This window comes from Corvus hawaiiensis, chromosome 3 (assembly GCF_020740725.1).
Source record: "Corvus hawaiiensis isolate bCorHaw1 chromosome 3, bCorHaw1.pri.cur, whole genome shotgun sequence".
NCBI lineage: Eukaryota > Metazoa > Chordata > Aves > Passeriformes > Corvidae > Corvus > Corvus hawaiiensis.
Genome location: NC_063215.1, coordinates 9,357,430 through 9,380,115, shown reverse-complemented (window position 1 = coordinate 9,380,115; position 22,686 = coordinate 9,357,430). Strand labels below are relative to the sequence as shown.

At 40.5% G+C, this 22,686-nt stretch overlaps 1 protein-coding gene across 1 annotated transcript; it reads left to right on the top strand.

Moving 5' to 3' along the window:
* The first annotated feature begins 420 nt into the window (after positions 1 to 420).
* On the top strand, positions 421 to 12,170 carry TDRD15 (tudor domain containing 15). Its single transcript, XM_048299767.1, has 3 exons — positions 421 to 581; positions 1,706 to 1,787; positions 3,426 to 12,170. Exons 2-3 carry the CDS (start codon positions 1,775 to 1,777, stop codon positions 9,311 to 9,313), a joined length of 5,901 nt encoding a protein of 1,966 aa, XP_048155724.1. The 5' UTR covers positions 421 to 581; positions 1,706 to 1,774; the 3' UTR covers positions 9,314 to 12,170.
* The last annotated feature ends 10,516 nt before the right edge of the window (positions 12,171 to 22,686 follow it).

The following is a 22,686-nucleotide window of genomic DNA, read 5'->3' as shown; positions in this document are numbered from 1 at the left end:
ATGAGGATGCTCTAGGCTTTTCTCAGCCTAGAGAATTTCTTTGTGCTAACGGGAAAGAATAAGAGCTCTCGAGCCGTCTTTAGGCAGCTCCAGGAACTTCTGCGACCCACGGGCCCTTTTTTCTAAAGCTCACGTGACATCTTAAACATACGACACCTGCAACATGCAAACGCGAAGGGGGGGGGGGGGGAAACAAACAAGCAAGCACGCGAACAAACAAATAAATTACAACCTAGAAAGAAAGCGAACCAGACCGCAGTGCCCCGCGGGAAGGCGGGACCGGGACTCGAACCAGCGCTCCCACAGCTTCAGCCCGGACCCACCTAAGCCCCACGCAAGGGGCGCGAGTCTCGGCCGGTGCCGCTGCGCACGCGCGTTCCCGGGCAGCACGTTCCGGCCGCGCTTCGCGCCGCCATTTTGGGGGTGCGGCGCGGTCGGTGCCGCTCGGTGGTGCCGCTCGGTTGTGCCGCCCGCGGCGCTGAGGCTGCTGCGGCAGCTGCTGGAGGGCGCTGGGCTCTGCTCGTGGATCCCCCTTGGCGGCCACCGCCTCTGCCGGGCTGCCCGTGGCCGGCTCATCTCAGGTGGGTGCGCCGTCAGACAGCTCCGGTCAGAGCGGCTGCTTTGGAGCACAGGCTGCTCAACCTGTGTCTTGTGTCTTGCATTTGGTTGCATTTAAAAGTCCTTTTGTTATGTCATGAGTTGTCTGTAAGTTAGTGGTGCATGATAGAAGTATGCATTTTGATGGCTGAAGAGTTGCAAGCAAATATAAGTGTGTGAGCACTCCTGTTTAGAAGGTAGGTGGTAGGTGCCTGTGTGATGTTCCTCTGACCGGTGTGTTTTTTTGAGTTTCAGTGAAGAAAGAATAGCCAGACCATGCTTTTAGGGAGGTGGATTTAGTTTTGTAATTTGTTTTTCGTAATCTTAAGAGTGTAGTTCAGCAGGAGGAGGATTTAGAGAATCACAGAATGGTTTATGTCAGAAGGGACCTTAAAGTTCATCCAGTTCCAACCCCCCTGCCACAGGCAGGGACACCTTCCCCTGGACCCGGTTGCTCAGAGCCCCATCCAGCCTGGCCTTGAACACTTCCAGAGATAGGGCACCCAGAGCTTCCCTGCGCAACCTATTCCAGTGCTTCACCACCCTTACAGTACAATATTTCTTTGTAATATGTAATCCAAACCTACTCCCTTTCAGTTTAAAGACATTCCTCCATTTACTGTCGCTCTGTACCGTTGTAAAAGGTCCCTTTCCAGCCCCTTTAGATATTGGAAGGTGCTGTAAGATCTCTATGGAACCATCCCTTTTTCAGGCTGAAGAACCCAGATCCTGTAGCCTGTCTCCATAGGAGAGGTTCTCCAGCCCTCTTGTCATTTTTGTGGCCTCTTCTGGATGGACTCCAGCAGGTCCATGTCCTTCCTGTACTGGGACCCCAGAGCTGGATGCAGCACTGCAGGTGGGGTCTCAGTAGGGCAGGGCAGAAGGGCAGAATCCCCTCCCTGGACCTGCTGCCCACACTGCTTTTGATGCAGCCCAGGTTGTGTTTGGCTTCCTGGGCTGCAGGCACACGGTGCTGGCTCACGTTGAGCTTCTTGTCAACAAACACCCCAAGGACATACCAGCACGGCTGCTCTTGGTAAGAGAAGTAGTACAAGAATTTAGTTTATGTCTGTTTTTCTAATGATTTTTCTATTCTCTTTCCTTGTAGAGAGATACAGAGTTGTTAATTACCAGGCTGTGTTTCCTTTAGAAGGTGTGTTACGAATGAATAAGCTGTATGAGGTGGAAAGGTGAGTAAACAGCAAAAGGCCATTCTGTAAACTGTAGGAATGTGGCTGTATCAGTGTGATGCTGTTACTGAGGCTGTGATAACAGGCAAGCAAATGTTAATGCACAAATTGTTTTAATTTGTTATGTGTTAGTGCAAATAGGGCATAGTGAAGGGGGGGAAAAAAAGGGAGCAGAACTTCAGTCAGGCCCCTTCAAAAGTTTAAGTCTCTGTAGTGATGAAATGTTTCTTCCAGGCAGACAGAACCAATTCCTTAAGGCTGTTTTCTTTCATTAAAAGTACCCAGATTTTCACTTTCTCTTACAGGGGAAAATGGAAAAAAGGGGCCTTGCTGAAGCAGGAATTTGTTAGTTCTGGGTTTGGTACTGCTTTTACTGGGAGGGTTTTTTTTTTGGTGGCTGGTGCTTTTGGTGGTTTTTTGTTTGTTTGTTTTGGTTTGGTTTTGTTTTGTTATTGGGGTTTTTTTTGGTTGGTTTTAGGAGATATGCATCCTTCATCCTTCTGCCCTACTGCTTTACAGTAGGGGTGCTCATTTATGTATTTGAGTTGTTTGGGTTTTTTTATTTTTTTTTGTGATCTAGAATGATAGAGATCAATATTTTTTCTGAAGACAGGTTGTGTGTTCACTAGCTACTTCACATATGCTTGTGATGAAAACTATCATGACAGTTTCACTGAAGATTTTTTGCAGGCTAAGGAAGATCTTGCCCTGATAACTTGTAGTTGAAACTGAAAGTTTAAGTTCCAGCTTTACAAAAAAATGAATAAATCAAGGTTATCTTTGTCTAGACTATCCTTGAGTGTTTATCCACTGTCTTTGCATTTGATGTTGTCTTCCTCAAATTACATTGTTGGAACAGCAGTTTATTTAATGGAATTGCTTGATTAAATTATGGTCATGCACATCCTTTTTAAACAACGTGAAGTCACAGATTCACTGAATCACTGACATATGAATTGAACTGGACGCTAAGCTTGAAGACTGGATTATAGATCAGAAAAGTACCTGAATGTTTTGAAGATACTTAAACTGTAGAATTGGAGCGTTGAGACAGTACAAAACACAGCTGGCACAGTTGCTGTTTGATGAGCAGTGCAGAAATGTTGCACATATATGATAGGTTCAGTATGTCCTTGCAATTATGAGAACCTTAAATATGCTATTGGTACAACTGGTAGTGTACAGACGGCCAGAGTAAACAGTAAAGCACGGAGCTATAAATTGTCAGTGATTTGAAGAAGTGATTTAGACAGAAAAAGCAGGGTGAGTAGGGGATGAGTCCTTGGTCTTTTACATATTAAAAGGAAAAAGAAACAGACTGGAATAGCTCGGTGTTACTGTGGGAGCAACATTTTGGTTAAAAATTAATCTCAAATGATAAAACTAGTCTGTAGCCATGTGAGTGAATCCAGAGGTACTTTTTTTCATGTTATCTGAGCATGTCTTTACTAAGAGAAATGTGTGGAGTGTATCCTAGTTGCCTAAAACATGACATTCTTAGATGTTTAGTATACATTTATACCAGAATTTTAATAATGTGCTGTTAAACCATTTTGAAAACAAATGTCATGTAATGAATTAATTGCAAAAAAAAAATACAGAAAATTATCAAGATGATCATACTCCTTTTCTTTGCAGACAGGATGGAATCTCTGACTCCTCCACCAGACTCAATAGATAAGAAATTGAAGATAACTCATGTAGAATGCCATCCTGAGTCCTTGGTTATAGTGTTCCAGGCTCAATACAATGCAGGATGTGAGCTTGATTATTACATACTACAAAATGAAATACAGCGTGTGTTCAAAGTAAAAGATGATGTCTGTGTTGGTGGATCTTGCTTGGTGGAAGACACAGATGGAGAATGGCATAGAGGAAGAGTTCTGAGAAAGAAAGGGAATATCTGTGAGGCTTTTCTTATAGACACTGGACATGTGTTGGCTGTTGAGGAAACACATCTTGCTGCTGCTTGTGATGAATTGTTTCAGCTGCCTCCGAAGGTGGTTTTGGGTGTTTTTGCAAGCATACTTCCTCTTGGAGAAAGATGGGGTCCAAAAGCCATTAACTATTTTTCATCTCTGGTGGGATTACAGATCACAGGTCATGTGAAGGCTGTTACACCATATCAGCTGTTTATTCTAGAAGTGCCTAAGATTATTACTGATGTTCTTGAACTGCAGCTAGGTAAATTTATTGATGGAGATTCATTTTGCCTTGTTGTAGAAACTTTAGGAGCATTGCCACAAGGAATGCTTGGTAAGGGAATGCCGCAACTGTTGAAGCAGAAGTATCCATTCAGGGAGTTGCTTACCTTAAATAATTCTGAGAAACCAGCAGATTTTTGGCATGGTCCAGATCATCTCTTCCCATGTCTACCTGTTGGCAGTGAGGAAGATGTAAAAATAACTGGTGCAGTAAGCCCAAATAAATTTTATTGTCAGATACAGAAATGGCAGAAAGAGTTGGAAAATTTGACAGGAGCTATGCATTTGTACTATGAAGCTCTTGTTGGAGAAAATACTACATCTTGTGATAGTTTAGGGCTACTCTGTGCTGCCAAGAGGCGAAATGGACAGTGGCACAGAGGAGTGATAAAACAACTTCTCTCTGACCATATGGAGGTCTGGTTTATGGATTTTGGCATTATTGAAGCTGTGCCACCTAGTTGTATTCGGAAACTTAAAGCTGAGTTTTTGACATTACCAATGATTTCATTTCTGTGTACGCTGTCTTGTTTTGGTAGTCAGGATGAAACAGTAATACAATTTCAGCTCAAGGAACTTACACAGGCTTTAATGGGACAAACTTCTGTGTGTGTCCATGTTGATTTATACAATAACACTGAACACTTGTATTACATAACTCTGCAAAAACAAAATCTTGGAATTAATGCTGAGTGTCCAGAAAACCGGAATGAGAAAGCTGCACTGTGTGTCTCGCTTTTAGAAACAAAAACCAGAAGTATTACACCAAACGACAAACTAAGTCCTGAGAGAAACAATTCACCTAAGAATTACTCTGGAAACAAAGATACAAAAACCTGCTTACCTGAATGGGATGTTTCTTTCTTCAGCCACTGCAAGAGTGACGAGATGCAAATGAACTCTTTTTATGGAGCTTTTGTAGTATATGTCATAAGTCCATCTGACTTTTGGATTCAAACATGTAGATACCATAATGAGTTTCAGGCTTTGATGAAAAACATTGCTTGCACATACAGTCAATGTAGAGATGATGAGATGGTCCTTAAAAAGCCAGAACCTGGGTTGCTGTGCTGTGCCCGGTATAGCAGGGATGGGTGTTATTACCGGGCTGTTGTCACAAAAGTGTTTCGTGTTAGCATTGTGGTTTATTTTTTGGATTTTGGAAATACAGATACAATACCTTGTCACAATGTGAAAACACTGCTTCCTGAGTTTTCTGATTTACCAGCTTTGGCTATGTGTTGTTCCCTTGCTCACACATTTCCTGTTGATGGTGTGTGGGTTAGAAAAGAAACTGATTTCTTCAAAAATGTGGTGTTGAACAAACCACTGCTGCTTCATGTCATTGGAAAGCAAAACAACAAGTACATTGTTAATGTGCAGTGTCATACTGATTTCCTGCAAGGAAATGTTGCCGCATGTATGGTTCAAGCTGGTTATGCTGAGTATCAGCTAAAGCCCCCAAATTCTGTTCTGAGGGCAGCAAAAAAGCGGCACAACAGGAATCACCTCAAATGTAAAAAAGAAAAAATCAATGCAGAGAACACCAGTAATATTTGCAAAAATAAGGTAACTGGAAGTGGAGACATACTTCAGAAGGAAAAATCATTAAGTGTGCTGCCAGTGCCTAGAGAATCTGTTGTGCCATCTTGTTTTGGAGAAGGTGCTGTCTCTAAAACGCATAAATCAGTATGTGAGGAAAAATTAGTTTATAAAGAGCTTGTGTTTAAACCAGGAGCTGTATATGAAGTGGTATGTTCTTGCATTTTTTCCCCATCAGATTTTTCATGTCAGCTGCAAAGCAACCTGCCAGAGCTAGATAACTTAATGGGACAAATTCAGACTTACTATAAAGATCATACCAGTCCCTACAAAACTGGACAGGTTGCCTGTGTTGTTAAGTGTCCCAAGGATGGGAAGTGGTACAGAGCAGCTGTTGTGCAGCAGGTATCCACAAATGAAGTTGATGTGGTTTTTGTAGACTATGGTTATCGGGAAAGAGTTTCACTTAAAGATCTTCAGGGTGTTCTTCCAGATTTCCTAACTCTAGAAAGTCAAGCATTTCGATGTGGACTTAAAAATGTAGTCTTACGGACTAACTCAATTAACTGGTCTGAAGAAGTGCATAGACAATTTGAAGACTTCATTTCTTCTTGTAGAGGACCACTGACTTGCACCATTTATGCTCTTGTTCTTGTGAGCCCCAACTGTTTATGCAATGTAGTTGACTTACAGACTCCACTTACTAGTGTAGAGGAATTCCTCAGAGAACGTGGTCTCACCCAATCTGATTATGTTGGACTGAGAAACCTTTCATCATTGGGTTCTCTGTACAGTTTTTGCTATTCATCTTTTAATATAAAAATTGGAAGCGAGGAGGAAGTTTATATAACTCACATAAATAGTCCTTCAAAATTCTATTGTCATCTTAATCGAAACACTGAAACTCTTGGGGCATTGATGAAGAAGGTTAGTGACCTTAGTAAAATGTCAAATAATGCAAATTATCATACTGGCAATACACGACTGTGTATAGCCAGATATGTGGAAGATGGTCTCTTTTACAGAGCTTTGGCTTTTCCTGTGGAATCGACATCCTTTCTCTGGGTTGACTATGTGGATTTTGGAAATAAGAGTATGGTGGAGAGAGACCACTTGATGCCTATTCCAGATTCTGCCACTGACCTACTATTCACACCCATGCAAGCTATTCAATTCTGTCTATCAGATCTTAGGGGGACAGAATTTCCAGCAAGAATTACTACATGGTTTGTGAAAACATTCCGTGGTAAACTGCTGAAGGCTGTAATCTTATCCAGAGAATCAGATGGAAAGATTGTTGTGGAGTTGTATGATGGACAGCTCAAAGTAAGTCAGAAAATTAAAGAAAAGGTATTGGAAGAGTTGGCACAGGAAAGCCATATGGAACAATTTAGAAGTAATGAAGGAGAGATACATCACATGAAAGATGACAAAGAAATTAATAAAGTAAGTGTTAAAGATCCTGAAATACTTAAATTGAAAACTGAAGTGAAATGCCAAGTCTATGATGAATATTACCGGGCAGATACTGGTGAGAATTTTGGAGATGAAGAGCAAACTGCTTGTAGCTCACCAAAGTTGTGTAGTGGATTCTCAAAACAGCAAACTTTACAGGACAGCAAAGAGCAAGGTTTTAGAAATACTTTCAGTGCTGTTCTGGAGAATGGAGAGGAACCTTGGAGTGAACAACCTGCTTCTCACTCACTCTCTTACTCTGCTTTAAATTCAAAGGAAATAACTGTAAATGCTCTCTCTGAATCTCATAATGAAAGACTAAATTGTACAGGTCAGCAGAAAAGGAGTAATAAAAATATACCTACATTAATCAGTCTTCCTCAACGTGATATCCAGGTGAATACTGAAGTAGCAGGTTATATTTCTCATATGAATAGTCCATCAAGTTTCTATGTTCACTTTGCAGAGGATGAAAACTTAATAATGAAACTAGCAGATGATTTAAACGAAAGCTTGGAGAATAGAGGTCGTGAAAACCGCTTAGATGAGCTGATGGTAGGGGATCTCATTGTAGCAGAGCACGATGCTGATTGTTTTTACTATAGAGCAGTTATTAAAACTCTGAAACCAGGAAACTCCTATGAGATAGAATTTATTGACTATGGTAATGCTGCAGTTGTAAGTTCATCAAAAATCTGCAGGATTCCAGAAAAGTTCTTAACTCTGCCAAGGTTTAGTGTTCACTGTTTCCTTAGCAGTGTAAAAAGTGTTCCTGGTGAAAGCTGGACTAAGGAAAGTGCTGCTTATTTTGCAAGAACAGTAAGCGACAAGCCAGTAGCTTGCAAGTTCTTACAGCAACATGGAGAAAAATGGGAAATAGATGTAATTTGTGATGGAGAGTCTTTGTCTAACAGCCTTTTGCAGGAAATAGACAGCACAAGGTGGAAAAGCAGATGGGTGTTTGCTTTGGAAAATAAACCTAAACAAAATGGTAGTCCTCAAGAGTCTAAGAATAGTTTAGGTGGTCAAAATAAAACTAAGGCTACTAGGATGAAAAATATTTCTGTAAAATCCTTAAGTCTCCTTCATCGAGTTTTAAATTCTGGACAAGTAGAAGCAGCAGAAGTGGTTAATATTTTGAAGAGTGGAGAATTTTATGTGCAGTTACTTAAAAATGTGCAAATACTACATGAGTTAAATGTAATGCTTGACAAAGAAGCACAAAGAAGTGGTTTACTTAAAGTGGATGACATTGAACAAGGACTGGAATGCATTACACAATCTGAAAGGAACTTAAAGTGGTATCGATCAAAAGTGATAAAGAAGTTTGTCAGGGAAAAGTTAATGCTAGTTTTTTTCATGGATTATGGCACATATGAGATGGTGTCCTTAAATAATGCAAAGATGCTCAGTGATGAGATTAAAAGTATTCCTAAACAAGCTGTTTTTTGTAGGTGGATTTGTTTTAAAAACCTGAAGAAAATTCACTTAGGCCGCGTAGCAAGTGCACTCCTGGATTGTGAAATAAGGATCTTGTTTTTGAGATACTTGAAATCCTTTGATGTCTGGGAGGTAAATATTTTAATAGGAGAAGTTACACTTCAGGAGTATTTGAACCAACTATTAAGTCGTTGTTGGACAATTGTTGGACCAGAAAAATGTGGTAATACACACTGTAAGGAGTTTGATACATCATTCAAGATAAATTCAGTCATGTGGATGCTGCTGCGTAGTGGCAGAACATATCCTGGGTGTGCAGCTGCAGTTACTGATCCTTCAAACTTCAGCGTCCAGTTTGAAGTCTTCTTTGATTGCATGCGAAACTTGTCATCGCTGCTCTCTGACCTTCCTGACAACTTGCCAGCTCTGTCAGAAGAACATGTGACGCCTGGTGCTAGCTGCTTGATTGAGTTTGGGCAGGAAGCACAGTGGTACAGGGCAGAAATTAATGAAGTAACAAGTCAGTCTGTTGCTCTTACATTTATTGATTATGGCTTTCTGAGAAGCATCCCTTACTCTGATATCCATAAACTTAAAGTTGTTCCAGAAAGTCTGTTATACTTGCCACGCTTGGCACACTCTTGCTCTTTGCATGATACAGTTCCTGGCAAGGGGGAACACTGGAGTGAGGAAGCTATACTTCTGTTTCAGAAGCTTCTTCATAAACCGGGTCTCATATTTCATTTTATCCACTATAGCTCTGAAATGAAGTTAGAGGTGGATATTCTGTGTGAGGACAGCAATCTATCTGATGCCTTAATTGCTGCAGGCCATGCAGTCTGCTCTCACAGTAGGTGCTGTCCCATTCCGGTTGACAGACTCTAATCAGAAAAAAGAATTGCAAGTGAAGTGGCCAGATTCTAGTTACTATGCTTTTGTTTGTGAACCAGAATATAATTATGATGAAAATTCTGATTTTGCTGACAGAAGTCAGGCAAAAAAGAGAAACAAAAAAGCCGTTTGAAGCACACTATTAGCTATAAAAAAGTTTCAAAGAGGAAAGTCTGGTAAAGTGGCTGCTGGAATATCATTAACAAAGGATCTGAGTTTACACAACACTAAAAGAAAAGAAAACCTACAAAAGATGGACAATACTGTGAAGATGTTGGGATTTTTTTAAGCATTATGATGACAAGAAAAGTAAAAGTTGTCATAATACAGAGTAAAACTGCTACTGCTACTCTTGTCATAATACAGAGTAAATCTGCTACTGGCTGAGACTTGTGATTTAGATGTTCTACAGTCTGGAAAGACAGTGTGTGAAGTTACTGTCAAAAGAATTAGTTGAATAATCAGTAGGCTGCAGTTAGAAAAGCACTACTTCAAATCAAAATGAACCAAACAACCTTTTTGTTGGAATGCTTTCAAAGTTTATATATATATATAAAACTTCTTGTGCAGTAACATCTGGATTACAGTGTTGATGTATCCATGTTTTGGGTGTTCAGAAAACAAAGATGCCAGCCATGTTCTTTTCTTTGTTTCTGATTCCAGAGTTTCCATGGGAGAACAGTTTTTCTTGTTAGGAGAATGTTTACTACTATTAAGCCAAAAATCTGGATCCCCATTTATGAGAGAGACGTGCATTAAGTTGTTTTCAATTAGCTGTTGATGTACAGATGCCATTGTCCCTTCTGAAGTTCTCTTGGTATCTCAGTTGCTTCATTTTGGGGTTTTTCACTCTGCCAGGTGTGTGTGGTCCACTGATCTCTCTCCTGCGTCTTCCTCCCCATCTATCAGAATGAAGAGAGGGAGTTATCTCCAGGTGTTCTGTCAATATACTGTCAAGTCAAAATATTGTGTCTTAAAGGGAAACATACAGAACCTTTTCTTTATTTCTCCTTTGTGGGAGGAGGAGATTTCAGAATTGAGAAGTGATGGTAATACTATGTATCTTAGAAGGGTGGTTTTTTTCAGTATCTAGTCTGAAATGGTATGAATTCGTCAGCTGTTCTTCTGATTTACTAATTTATTTATTTTATTTTTTCCCCTCACCTCCTTCCTGAGTTGTTTGGACAAAGATAAAGTATGAAGAGTCCTGAAGTGTGAGGGGTTTTCTTTGTATATTCTGTGATTGTTTGAATTTCTGAGAAAATGAATACAACACTAATGATAGACAGCAAATCTAATGCATCTGTAGAAGAAAAGAAGACCTAAAAACACACATCCCTTCCCCTTCCCCCCCCCCCCCCCCCCCAATATATTTAATTCATATGAAAAAACCTGAAAGCTTTATCTGGAAAACAGATTTTTAAATTTTTTTTCAGTAAGAGAGACATGTCTGAGAAAGTCAAATAAATAAGGGGTGAGACAATGCCAGCTGATCTTTACAAGGCTCACTCTGCTGGTGAATTGTTCTTGAAGCTTATAATATTTTCAGTCTACAAGTGAAAAATGCCCATTACTAACAAATCAGAAAATGTGTAAGATAGAATTTCTCAAATAAATGCTATTTAAAATATCAGTAGTGTTATGTTAATATATTGATTAAAAAAAGGGGGCTCGTAGCCATTTGTGATTAATTATTTTCTTTATATTGCACTGTTTCTTTATATTTCAAAATGTCATGTTTTTCCTGCTTAAAATTGTAAGCTTACCTGGCACATTCTTTGTCAATAATTAGACATACTGCTGGTTGTTGGTATAAAACACAAAGGTTGTATTGTGCAACATACTCAGTTGAGCGATGACTTTACACTTGCTGTGCTGGTTCACTGTAGTGCCATGTAGAGACACTGACACTTCAGTGTTAATTAACAGTGATTGTAACTTCTGGCTGTCTTTCAGTTGGAAAAGTAGGATCTTGGGCATCTCTTGTTTTTAAAAATCATTTGGATACCCTAAATGCAGACATGTTGTGTACAGTAATACTTGCATGTTTTAAGTTAGATGTGTTTTTTGCTAACGTATATTGTGCTTTAACTTGTATGTAGTTGTAGAATATTGCTTCTCTAATGTTACAAAATGGAGCCTATAAATGATGTATGAATAAGAAAAAAACCAGCTGTGTGTACTATTTTTATGTCCTGCAAATTGCAAATGGTAGATTTATTTGCAAAAACATGTGTTTTGTTTTCAACTCGTAATGAGACTAACTCATGATAGTAATTCCTTTTCTGAAGGTCTGATACTCAAACTGCTTCAAGTAAAGATTAGATAATTGAGAGTATTTCAGGATTATACTGCGTCTGTAAATATAAAGAATGTCTTGTTGCCACTGTTGATGAAGATTCTCAGAAGTGCATTACAAGGATGTGTTATGATTGTTAGATTAAGTTCCTGGGAGGTCTGGCTGTGTATTTTATGCCCAGTTCTCTTTCTCTGGTGTGTACCGCTGCTGTTGCCAACCTCAGCTGTAACAGCATTTTTCTTGTAAGAAGGAGAAGCTATGCTCAGAATCTAGTTGAAAGAAGTTGTCAATTATTTAGTGTGTAGAAGTTTAGGTGTATTTTCCTATTTGTTTTAGAACAAGCATGATGCTGAACAAATGCAGTACTTTGTGTAGTAGTAAATTTTTTTTGCTAAAATTTAATTTGAAAGTAATTTTGTAATTTTTTTGTATTTTTGTATTTATTTATAATGTGTCATTGATTACTGTGGTTATTTTTATTTTTAGTCCATGAAAGTGATGGAGAACCAGTTTCGTTTGTTTGGTATTCAGAATGTTAATATGTATACTGCCTTTTTGTCATGAATAAAATAAATACTAAAAATAATACATAAAATGCTTATCTCCTGTGTGTAACTTGCCTTGCCAAAGACATTTTGAAGTTTTCTGTGACCTTTGCTGTTGGTGAATGCATTGGAAAATATCTGAAGCTACATCAGTATGTTCTGCATGGGACTTACAAGAGGAAGTACCTCTTGCTAATCTTGCTGAACATTTTGGCTGATTTAGGAGTAACTTTGCACTACCTGTAGAGGAAATGTGGTCAGACTTGAGCCACCAGAAGTTGTGGGCCTGAGAGAAAGAGACAGAATCATTAAGGATTCGTGTAGGAAGAGAGGCAGATAAGGAAAAGGCTTCACTGGAGGTAGGAGATGGGTGGTTCAGATGCTTTGGAAGGGCTGACTAGTTATTGAATGTTTGTATGGGTCAGGCAGCATAGAAGTTTTTGCTTGCAGGCAGAAATTAGGCTTCAGTGCTAAACTAGTGTGTGAAGATTTTTAGAGTTTGCAATAAAAAGATAGCAGATTAAGTGGGAGGGTAGAGTATGAAGAAGAGCTTCTAGAAACAAATTATCTATTTCATAAAGGCAAATTCAAGGATGGAAAAGAGCCTTTGACAGTGCTTTTAATTACCTGTAATGTCTGCAGAGGATTGTGTGTGCGTGCCTGAGGGTGTTGTGTTAGCTGCAGACCAAAGTCTGGGGACAAGTTTCACACTGTCACAGACAACTGTACTTCCTGACCTTGCTTTTTTGCTACCCCTGTGCCTTATCTTTGCCCACACTCCTCCCAAATAAACAGCCCGTCCCAAAAGTAATGGATGCATCTGGCCATGATGGCTGCATCCGAATCAGTGGACTCAGGGTACAGAGGCAACAACACAATAGCAAAGGGCTAATCTGAGCAACACCTTCCCCCAGCCGTAGTGCTGGTCAAGGCTGGACTCAAACCAGGTTTGGAAAAAACTTACTGCTGTCATTGCTACGCAGATCTGACTATGAGTCAATTATCTCACTCCATAAACGGTGGAAAGCCCACTGAGGCTGTATGCCAGGATGTCTCCTTGAGCCAGGGACACCTTTCATGGTTACACCTTGAGGCTGAGAGATTCCTTCCTGCAGCAGATTCTTGGTAAGTGAATAATAGCATGTTAAACTTTGAAATCTTAGCTATGTGATACAAAGGGTTGATTGTGCATATGCAGTCCTGTAGACATAAACCGTTGATCAGGGCTGAGATTAAGGCTGGATCCAGCTGCAGGTAAACTCCCTTCTGAGAGGGAGTTAGGAAAGCAGGGAAGGTCCTTACTGAGCCTCATGACTATACAGGAGCATTTCCCTGTCAATTTTGTCTGACCCTGACCTCTATGCAGTAAATAATCAAGTCTGTTTTGCCATCAAATTTTGTTAAACCACTCTCAAATTATCAAATGTTTTAGATCACTAAACATTTTGCTGCTTCTCTATTACAAGTGAAGTGCATCACTCTGTGATGAGGAGGCAGTGAAGTATTTGCACATTGTGCCAAGTTGTAAGAACTAGCTGATACACTTGAAAGACCACAGACAGCAATCCAGAGGGAGAGGCTGGAGAAACAGGTCAGTAGAAACACAATGAAATGTAACAGGAACAACTGGCCATAAAATGAAAGGTTTAGGCTGGAAAGCATGATCTTTTTAGAATGAGGACAGTCAAGTGTTGCAGAAGGTTATCCAGAGAGATAACAGTCTCCATCCTTGGTAGTTTCCAACACCCAACTGGATAAAGTTCTGAGAAACCAGTTCTGACCACATAGCTGACCACTTCACAGCAGGAGGTTAACTAAAAGAACTGTAGATGTACCTCTTCACTTGAATTTCCCTGTTACTGCTGCAGCTACTCTTCGTACCTTAGGAAAATCCAAAGCCTTGCTTTGACTACTCAGAAGGGATCAAGGTACTTTTTTCCTGGCAGATTGTGTTGCCTCCCAGTTACAGACAACTCCTTGACTTTCTGAGAAAGAACTGTCTTCTGCCCTCCTTTACCTCCATGTAGCATATACACTCTGCATATATACAGGAGTTGTCTGTAAGTGGGAGACAACACAATCTGCCAGGGAAGGAGTATTGTGATCCCTTCCTGGTAGTCCTGGGGAACAGGGATTCCCAAAAAACCCAACTCAATTAAGGTAAAAAGCTTTACTGGCTTGAGAGTGGGATTTGAGATTTGAGAGTGGGAATAGCAGAGACTAGGAAAGCTGCTCCAGTTACAGCTGGGAATAACTTTTAGCATTCGGTATGTGCAGGGCAGCAGGAAACACTTGACATGAGAGTAGTTTGTGATACCGGCTTGACTGCTCTCCTGATTGCCCCAGGAACTGTATGTATGGTGGCAGTGCCCCTTAAAGGCACACAGGGATGTGCTCCTGCTCCTGCCTGCATGTGGGAGGTCGATTGGTTGTTCTGATGGATCGTGGAAGCTGCACTGGCACCTCTGGCCCTCTGCATGCAGGGATCGCTCCTGGTGGTACCTGCTGGGGTCACCCCGGCCTTAAATGTCCTGTAAGTGAAGATCTGTCTGCTTTTGTTCTGAGAAAAGGTGAAACCTGGAGTAGGCTGTCCAGCTCTCCACTCCTCAGCACAGGAAAGACGTGGGCCTGTTGGAGCAGGTCCAGAGGAGGCCATGAAGATGCTCAGAGGGCTCTAACACCTGTCCTATGGAGACAGGCTGAGAGAGCTGAGGTTCAATTTGGTTAAGGAAAGGCTAAATGGGAACTTTATAGCAGCCTTCCAGTACCTAAAGGGTAAAAGGGAGGAAGTTGGGGACAAACATTTTAGCAGGGCCTGTTACAATAGGACAAGTTTTAAACTAAAAGAAGATTTATTGCAGTGGGGGTGGTGGAGCACTGGCACAGGTTGCTCAGAGAGGTGGTAGGTGCCCCATCCCTGGAAACATTTAAGAGCAGGTTGGGCATGGCTCTGAACAACCTGATCTAGTTGGAGATGTCCCTTCATGGGGATCAGACTAGATGAGCCTTAAAGGTCTCATGATGATTAGGCAGAGTGGGAGAAAAAGGTTGGCGATGTTCTTTTAGGGGACACCTGATATAAGAAACTGTTTGGTGGCAAATTCCTGGTATCTGCAGAGAAATAGGTGCTGTACTTTAAGACTGGGTATTCAAAAGCACCTAAAAATGCACATTTCCTTTAATTCCCACTAAATTTCTATTTCTGGATTGTTTACAGCCATTTTAAATTTTCTTTTTTTTTTAATTTCTTTTCAAGAATCAATTATTTTCCATAAAAATAAACATTGTGAAAACAAAATCATGAAAATATTTATTCAGCTCTGAACTGACTTTAGGGACAGCTATCTTGATTCCTGCAGATTTAATGAGAAAATTTTTAGGGCTACTGTGTCTAGATCTGCATAATGAAGGAATTAAAACAGTGAATGCGGCATAATTTTTAGTGATCAGTAAACATTAGGAATCCTACTGGGTGACCCTGAAATATAATTAGGCCTAGTTCTGTGAAATTATTTTCCTGCGAATATAAAGAAATGGAATAAAAGTGAGGTTTAAATGGGTTTCATATTCTTTTTATTTTTGTACTTTAAAGGAATACCAAGGTGTTAAGAGGGAAAACACTATTTGACAGACTTTGATTCTGATTAATTCTTTAGTGTTTAATCACCTTGATTTTGTAGGAGTTTGAACTTAACACATAATATGATCAAGCCCTTTAATTATGTTCATTTTCTTTTAAGCCATGGAGCCATTGATCTCCTCTAATCTGACATTCCATATAACATGGAATTTCACTTACTTTTGCATTAAGCCAGTATTCCCCCTTCTGTCTCCAAGGGTTCAAGCCTTCATCTCTCATTTCCCACCTTCAAGCTAAAAGCTTGGTACTCACCCCCTTGAAGCTGTTGTACTGTACTAGAAAGTATTAAAGAGCTGTGATATGTCTCTTTCACCACAGGAGTCAAGCCTAGTAACTAGACAATTTCTTGAGCAGGGGAAAACCTATGCTCCAGTTTCTCCTCAAAGGAATTCTTAAGTATTTTTATATGAAAAACTCATTGATGAAACAACTCTGGGAGCAGATATTAGGAGTTTAATAATCCAGTCATGTTCACTGCATTCTGCACCCTTTATTTCCCCTAATTAATCTTGGATCCTTTTCTGCAAAGTAGGACATGTTAAGCAAGAGAGATCAAATGACTGATAGCTCTTGGATTAAAGCACACACCTGAAAGAAATTAAAAACAAAAATAAGAGAAGGGAAATACCAATATTGGTCTGAAACAGAGAATTAACTTTGCATTTTCTTCACTTGGATTGACTGCACCAGCCTACTTCATGTTAGAGTATATCCTCATTTTGTGTTTTAAAGGATAAAGCATAGTAGAGTATGAGGCAAATTAAGCTTTAGTTTTATGAGGATCTATATGGTTGTGAATGAGTGGACAGAAGAACTGCCCTGCAGCGTAAGTTGGCTAAAGAAGGGTGACCTCTCAGGTGCCTCTAGGCAGTGTTTCTGTTTGGCTGATTTAAGTGTTTCTCCCTTGGGGCTCATGAGTCATTAAGAGCATATCCCAAAACATCTGCCCTGTGCCATGGGCTGTGGAGTCTGCTCTGATAGCCAGATGGAAAAGTTCAGTGAAACTTACTAGGCCTTATTTTGTGCCTAATGAGATGTTATGCCTTAAAAAAGTTTATGGCACTAGATCCAGCAAAGGGCTTGTTCAATATCTAACATTTGGGTTTTGTGTCCCAGGCACAGAAACCTTTAGGGAATATGAAGGCTTCCTGTAGTCTGTATGGGGAAAAGTCTGACCTCTCCATGTGGGGGTTAAAACAATCTACATATTGGTCATGGAAAAACATGAGGATGAGAACATATTTTAAGTTTTGCACCCTTCCAGGACAAGGTGCTTTGTGTAGAGTGTAAGTGGGGATATGTCTGTGCAGTCTTTCCCTGACCTGCACATCTGAAAGTAGCTCATGCAACACAGTGAGCAGTTGTTCATTAAACACATCCATCAGTTAAGAAGATAATGCTCATTTTTCATACAGTGCGTGCTGTTTACATCACTTCCTCATCTATTATGAGTTCCAAGAACAAGTTCCTACTAAACCCATAGCCACAACCCAAGGAAAGTGCCTACAGACTGACTCTTTGAGAAAGAACAGTTTCCCTTTCTGAAGTTGTGCAGCAGTGCTGGAAGGCATCCTGTGCAAAAGAGGAAAGGGTAGGATTTGGTAGCCTAGCTGCTAGGGTACAGAATTAGAGGGATAAGGTATGTGCTCTAAATGCTTCCTTCTGTGACCTGTTCACTACTTTGTCTACAGTAGAACAGTTTCAAGAGGAGTGAGTGAAAAGGTTACTTAGGCTTTTATAGCTTGGCGATGGAAGGTATGTTTTTGGACACTGTCATGCTGAAAATATCCATTGTTTTCTAGCTGAATGATTTAACTGTTAAGACTGCTGATTAGTAAGTGTTTGCTACCCTCTTCTCTGTCAACTCTTAAGAAAAAAAACTAGGAGCACTAGCCCATGTTTTATGCAAAGTGGTCTCTCAGAGTTGCCTTTTCATAACTGGGGAGCCCCGAGGGGCAGAAAGTAAGAACATCTGCTTTTTGGGTGCCTGGCCCCTAAAGGATCTCAGTTGAAAAAAGCCCATGCTTGGATTCCAGCTGAGTGTATGTGGGTGCACTGAGGTGCTGAGACTGAAGTCGTTCAGGGCATGCTTGGGAGTATAGTTCCCAGTGCTTGGGGAATTGGGAAATCCAATAGGGAGGCAGCTTGTAATTGCAGGTGCCTGCAGGTACACCAGCTGTTGAACAAGTTGTGATAACAAGTTAAATAATAAGTTTGAACCTGGACAATATGATTCTGCTTAATGCTTGCTCTAAGATTTTATTACATTTAGTCCATGCAACCTAATTCATGCAGATAGTTTTCAGAAATATTTTAATGTATTTTTTAAACAAAACTTATTGGTGGTGGGATTTTTTTCCAACAAAAATTGATACTTTCTCATATCTGAGGATGGATTAGGAAGATTGAGCTAGAGACCACTTTTGAGCAACCTGGAGAAACACGGGTCCAAGGAAGGGACACCTGGAGTAGAACAACCCAACCCCATACAACAGTCCAAGCTGGGAACTGGCTGGCTGGAAAGCAGCTTTGCAGCAAAAAGGAAGGTGTATCCAAGATGATGCTTGTGTTTCTGATAGATGATGGGTTGAATATATGCCTGTGCCTGTGTGGTGAGAATGTCTGCCCCCAGACTGGGCTGGGTTTAATCAGTCTTCAGCTGCCTAAACTGAAAGTACAGAGAAAACAGACTCTTCTCAGGGGTGTGCAGTAGAAGAACAATGGACAATTTGGAGCAAGGGAAATTTTAGACAGATGCAAGAAATACATTATTCCCAATGAGACTAGGTAAGCAGTGGCACAGTTTGCCTGGAGAGGCTGTAGCTTTTCCATTCCTTGGAGATGCAAACCCTTGACCGACCGAATGTGGCCTTGGACAGCCTGTCCTGGCTTTGAAGTTGCCCCTGCTTTGAGCACAAGTTGCTGTCACAGGTTACCCTGGCACTTTGAGCAGGAGGCTCAGATGGCCTTTAGAGGTCCAGTCCAGCCTTGGTTACTTTTTGATAACTGTTATTTTCTTGGATTATGCGCAGTGTCTTGTGCACATACCTGAACTAGTTTTAGGTGATTCCGTTTGGGAACAGATGGTTTCTCTGTGGTAACTAAGCTTGGTCCCATTTGAGCAACTTGATTAGTCATTAGTACTAGACTTTATGTCATATTCAGGCCAGGTGCTTCACAGCAACACATCCATACACAGTGATACAGTACATAGGTAGTACAGACATACCCAGTTACCTCCAGGAACAAACATCCTTTACCAGAACTATCAATATCATTCATTGTGTGATTGAACAATGTCAGACAATATACTACGGTACCAAAAAGCCCTTTTCCTAGCTTATTTCTTTCAAATTTGCACATCTTCTAGAGTAATTGCTTTTTCCCAGCACATGCCTTCTACAGATTTATATGATTAAGAGTGTAAACAAGTCTGAGCTAAAAGGGTTTATAAATAAACAAGGAGCTTATGTTGACAATGACTGTTCCATCCAGACAGTAAAAATTTACATTGGGTTTTTTCCCCTTCTCTGTTACTCTTACACTCCAAGTATTTTTCAACAAAGAGGTTTTCAATTTAGGGCAATGGACACTCACCTAATGTATCTCCTTGCTACTAATAACCCTAATTTTTGAATGGGTCATGTTTGTAGGATACCTTACAACATTATTATACTTGATATATATATATGTAAAAACAGTGAAATATTTTTAGTCATTTTTCACTTTGTAACCTTTCAAGAGAACTTAATTAATTTGAAAAAAAAAACCTTGTTGAAGTTAGTAAGCTTATTAATGATGGTAAGGGTTAGATTTTTACAAAGAAAAATTACTGTTTACTGTATTTCAAAAAGGTTTTACGGTATGAAGAATAATATGATATATATAACTAGAAGTAATGGAAGGAAATTAAAAATAATTTAAACTTCCTGAAAACGAGTTCTATTAGACTGTAGAATAAGTTCCCAGGGGAAGCTGTAGAAGGCTCATTATATGGCTTATTTAAAACTAGATTAGATGAAGTGCCTGAAGGGAGCAGGCTTGGGCTGTTTCTTGTAAGGCTGAAGGAGATTACCTCAGAAGTATTTTTTCCTTCTGAAATATTTTATTCTGTGATGTGGCCTTGGTAAGTCTTGTACATTCTTATATGGGGGTGTTCTGTAGGTACTCCTCTTTCTACAATACTTCTGTGTGATTTTAAAAATTAACCTTCTTTTCCTGTTATAGGAGTTTATAGGTCTTTGTATTGATACCTATCACAGTGACTGTGAGTAAAAACAGTAATTTTTTTTAATACAACATCAAGAATAACTTGAAAAAGGTAGAAATATCCACACCTTCATTTTTCTTTTTGGTTTTAGAGTTAGAAATTTGGTTTTAAGGTGGTTGTCTTTATAACCTTGACTCTACATATCCGTGGGTGGTCTGAAGGTTGTTGTGATTGTGATGCTTTCTCCTGTCCACTGGGATGCAGCCCCTGGTGAGCCCAGTGTGTGTTTTGTGTTCTGGGGGTGATCTCAGCCTGTCGCCAGGGCTCAGCCACAGTTCCCATGGGTACGTGACGGAGGCTACTGTGAAGCTGCTCTGGAAAAGCCCAGATACATCTGTTTTATCATTCTCTATATCTGTGTCTGTACAGCTATTCCATACCGAGTGGAATAGCCCCAGGGTGAAAGAATGTGGAAGAATGGCCACATAGGCATTAGTGAGTGGTTATCTGGTTTTCTCACCTGCTCTTCTGGAAAGAGCAGGAGTGTACAATTTCAAAGACATTCTCTGTCCTATACACATGGAAACTCAACTTTTTTTTTTTTTTAAAATTCCTAACTTAGTCTCCATTATAAACTCATAAATTGTATACGATCTGATCTTCCTTATTTGTACTTTCTACTTACACAAAAGGAGATAGTTTCTTCTAGAGTGGCTTTAGAAAAGATTTTTTCCTAAGTAAGAGAATATACTGGTCTTTATAGTATTCTATTTGATTTTTTGGCAAGTACTCAGGCATGGTGGAAACCCTCAAAATAACTAAAGGACCAATAGCCTATAAATCTACAATTCTACTGTGTGAATCTGCAGTATCTCTGCAGCTCCAACAAGTTATGATTTGATAGCCGATGCCAAAGGGAGTGTAGACATTCATTAAATTTTGGATCATTATATCCAAAGCAGTCCTGGTGGTTATGGCATGCTATTATTTTTGTCCCTGTCAAAACCAATGAACAGTTGTACTAGTGATTGGCTTAGCTGACCAGAGATGCTCAAAACAAGATCAATTAAGAAGAGCTGGACCATGCACAGAATGTGTCAAGGGGAAATTAAGTTTTCATTTGAAATATATTTATGTAGCATTTGCATTAATGTTACAATGTAATTGCAATACTTTCATAAAGAAAAAAAACCCATAGTTTATAGTACATTTAAACAATTCATCGATTATTTTTTATTTTTTATTTTTTATTTGGAATGATTTTCTGTGGCCAATAGTTATGCAAGTTCAGTTCCTGTAATACAAAATTATCTTCATCACTAGAGACTATATTGTCATCCATGGCAATCATCATGCATGACAAGCACACAAACAGGTTTCCTTAAAATTGTGATTAAATCTCACGACTTCCAGTGATACTGCTAGATGAACTTTCTGAGTTTGCATGGCAAGGTTTTGGTAGTGGGTGGACTAGAAGGGTGGCTTCTGTGAGAAGCTTCCAGAAATTCCCCCACGTCTGGCAGAGCCAATGTCAGCCAGCTCCAAGAAAGACCCGCTGCTGGCCAAGGCTGGGCCAATCAGGGGTTATGGCAGAGCCTCTGACAGAGTTAAGGGGAAAGAAGTTATTGCACAGGAGCCAGGAGAGAGGAGTGGGAATGTTTGAGCGCAACAACCCTGCAGACCCCAAGGTTAGTGAGTGCAGAAGGAGGGGCAGGAGCTGTTCCAGGCTCTGGAGCTGAGATTCCCTTGCAGCCCCTGGTGCAGCCGCTGGTGAGACAGCTGTGCCCCTGCAGCCCATGGAGGAGCAGAGATCCACTTGCAGCCTGTGGAGGATCCCGCAATACAGCAGAAGGATGCCCAAAGGAGGGTCTGATCCCATGGGAAGCCCGTGCTGGAGCAGGCCCCTGGCAGGACCTGTGGCCCCATGGAGAGAGGAGCCCACACCAGACCAAGTTTGCTGACAGGACCCTTGACTCTGTGGGGGACCCATGCTGGAGCAGCCTGTCCCTAAAGGACTGCATCCCATGGAGGGGGGGACCCATGCTGGAACAGTTTGTGCAGAACTGTAGCCCATGGGAAGGACTCATGTTGGAGAAGTCCCTAGAGGACTCTCTTCTGTGGGAGGGACCCCGCACTGGAGCAGGGGAAGACTGTGAGGAGTCGTCCCCCCTGAGGAGAAGGAGCAGCAGAGACAACGTGGGATGAAGTGACCCCAGCCCCCACTCCCCATCCTCCTGTGAAAGAGGTTAATGGAGGAGTAAAGGGAACTTGGTTTCATTGCTCATTATCGTCCTCTGATTTGATTGGTAAATAAATTCAATTAGTTTCCCCAAGTCAAGTCTGTTTTGCCCATGATGGTCACTGCTGAGGGATCTCCTTGTTCTAATCTCAACCCATGAGTCTGTCATTGTAATTTCTCTCCCATGCCTAGCTGAGGAGGACAGTGACAGAGGGGCTTTGGTGGGCACCTGGTATGCCACCAGAGTCAACCCACCACACTGAGCTTTATTTGACCAACTCTCTTCTTCTTCTAATTACCATTTTCTTTTAATATTTGTTTTAGCTCAGAGGTTCTCCCATTCATTATATTAAAATCTACTATGAAATTTTCCATTTCTGACAGAAGATACTTGCAATTTTTCAGTTTAAATTGTACACTACCCTGTTAAACCC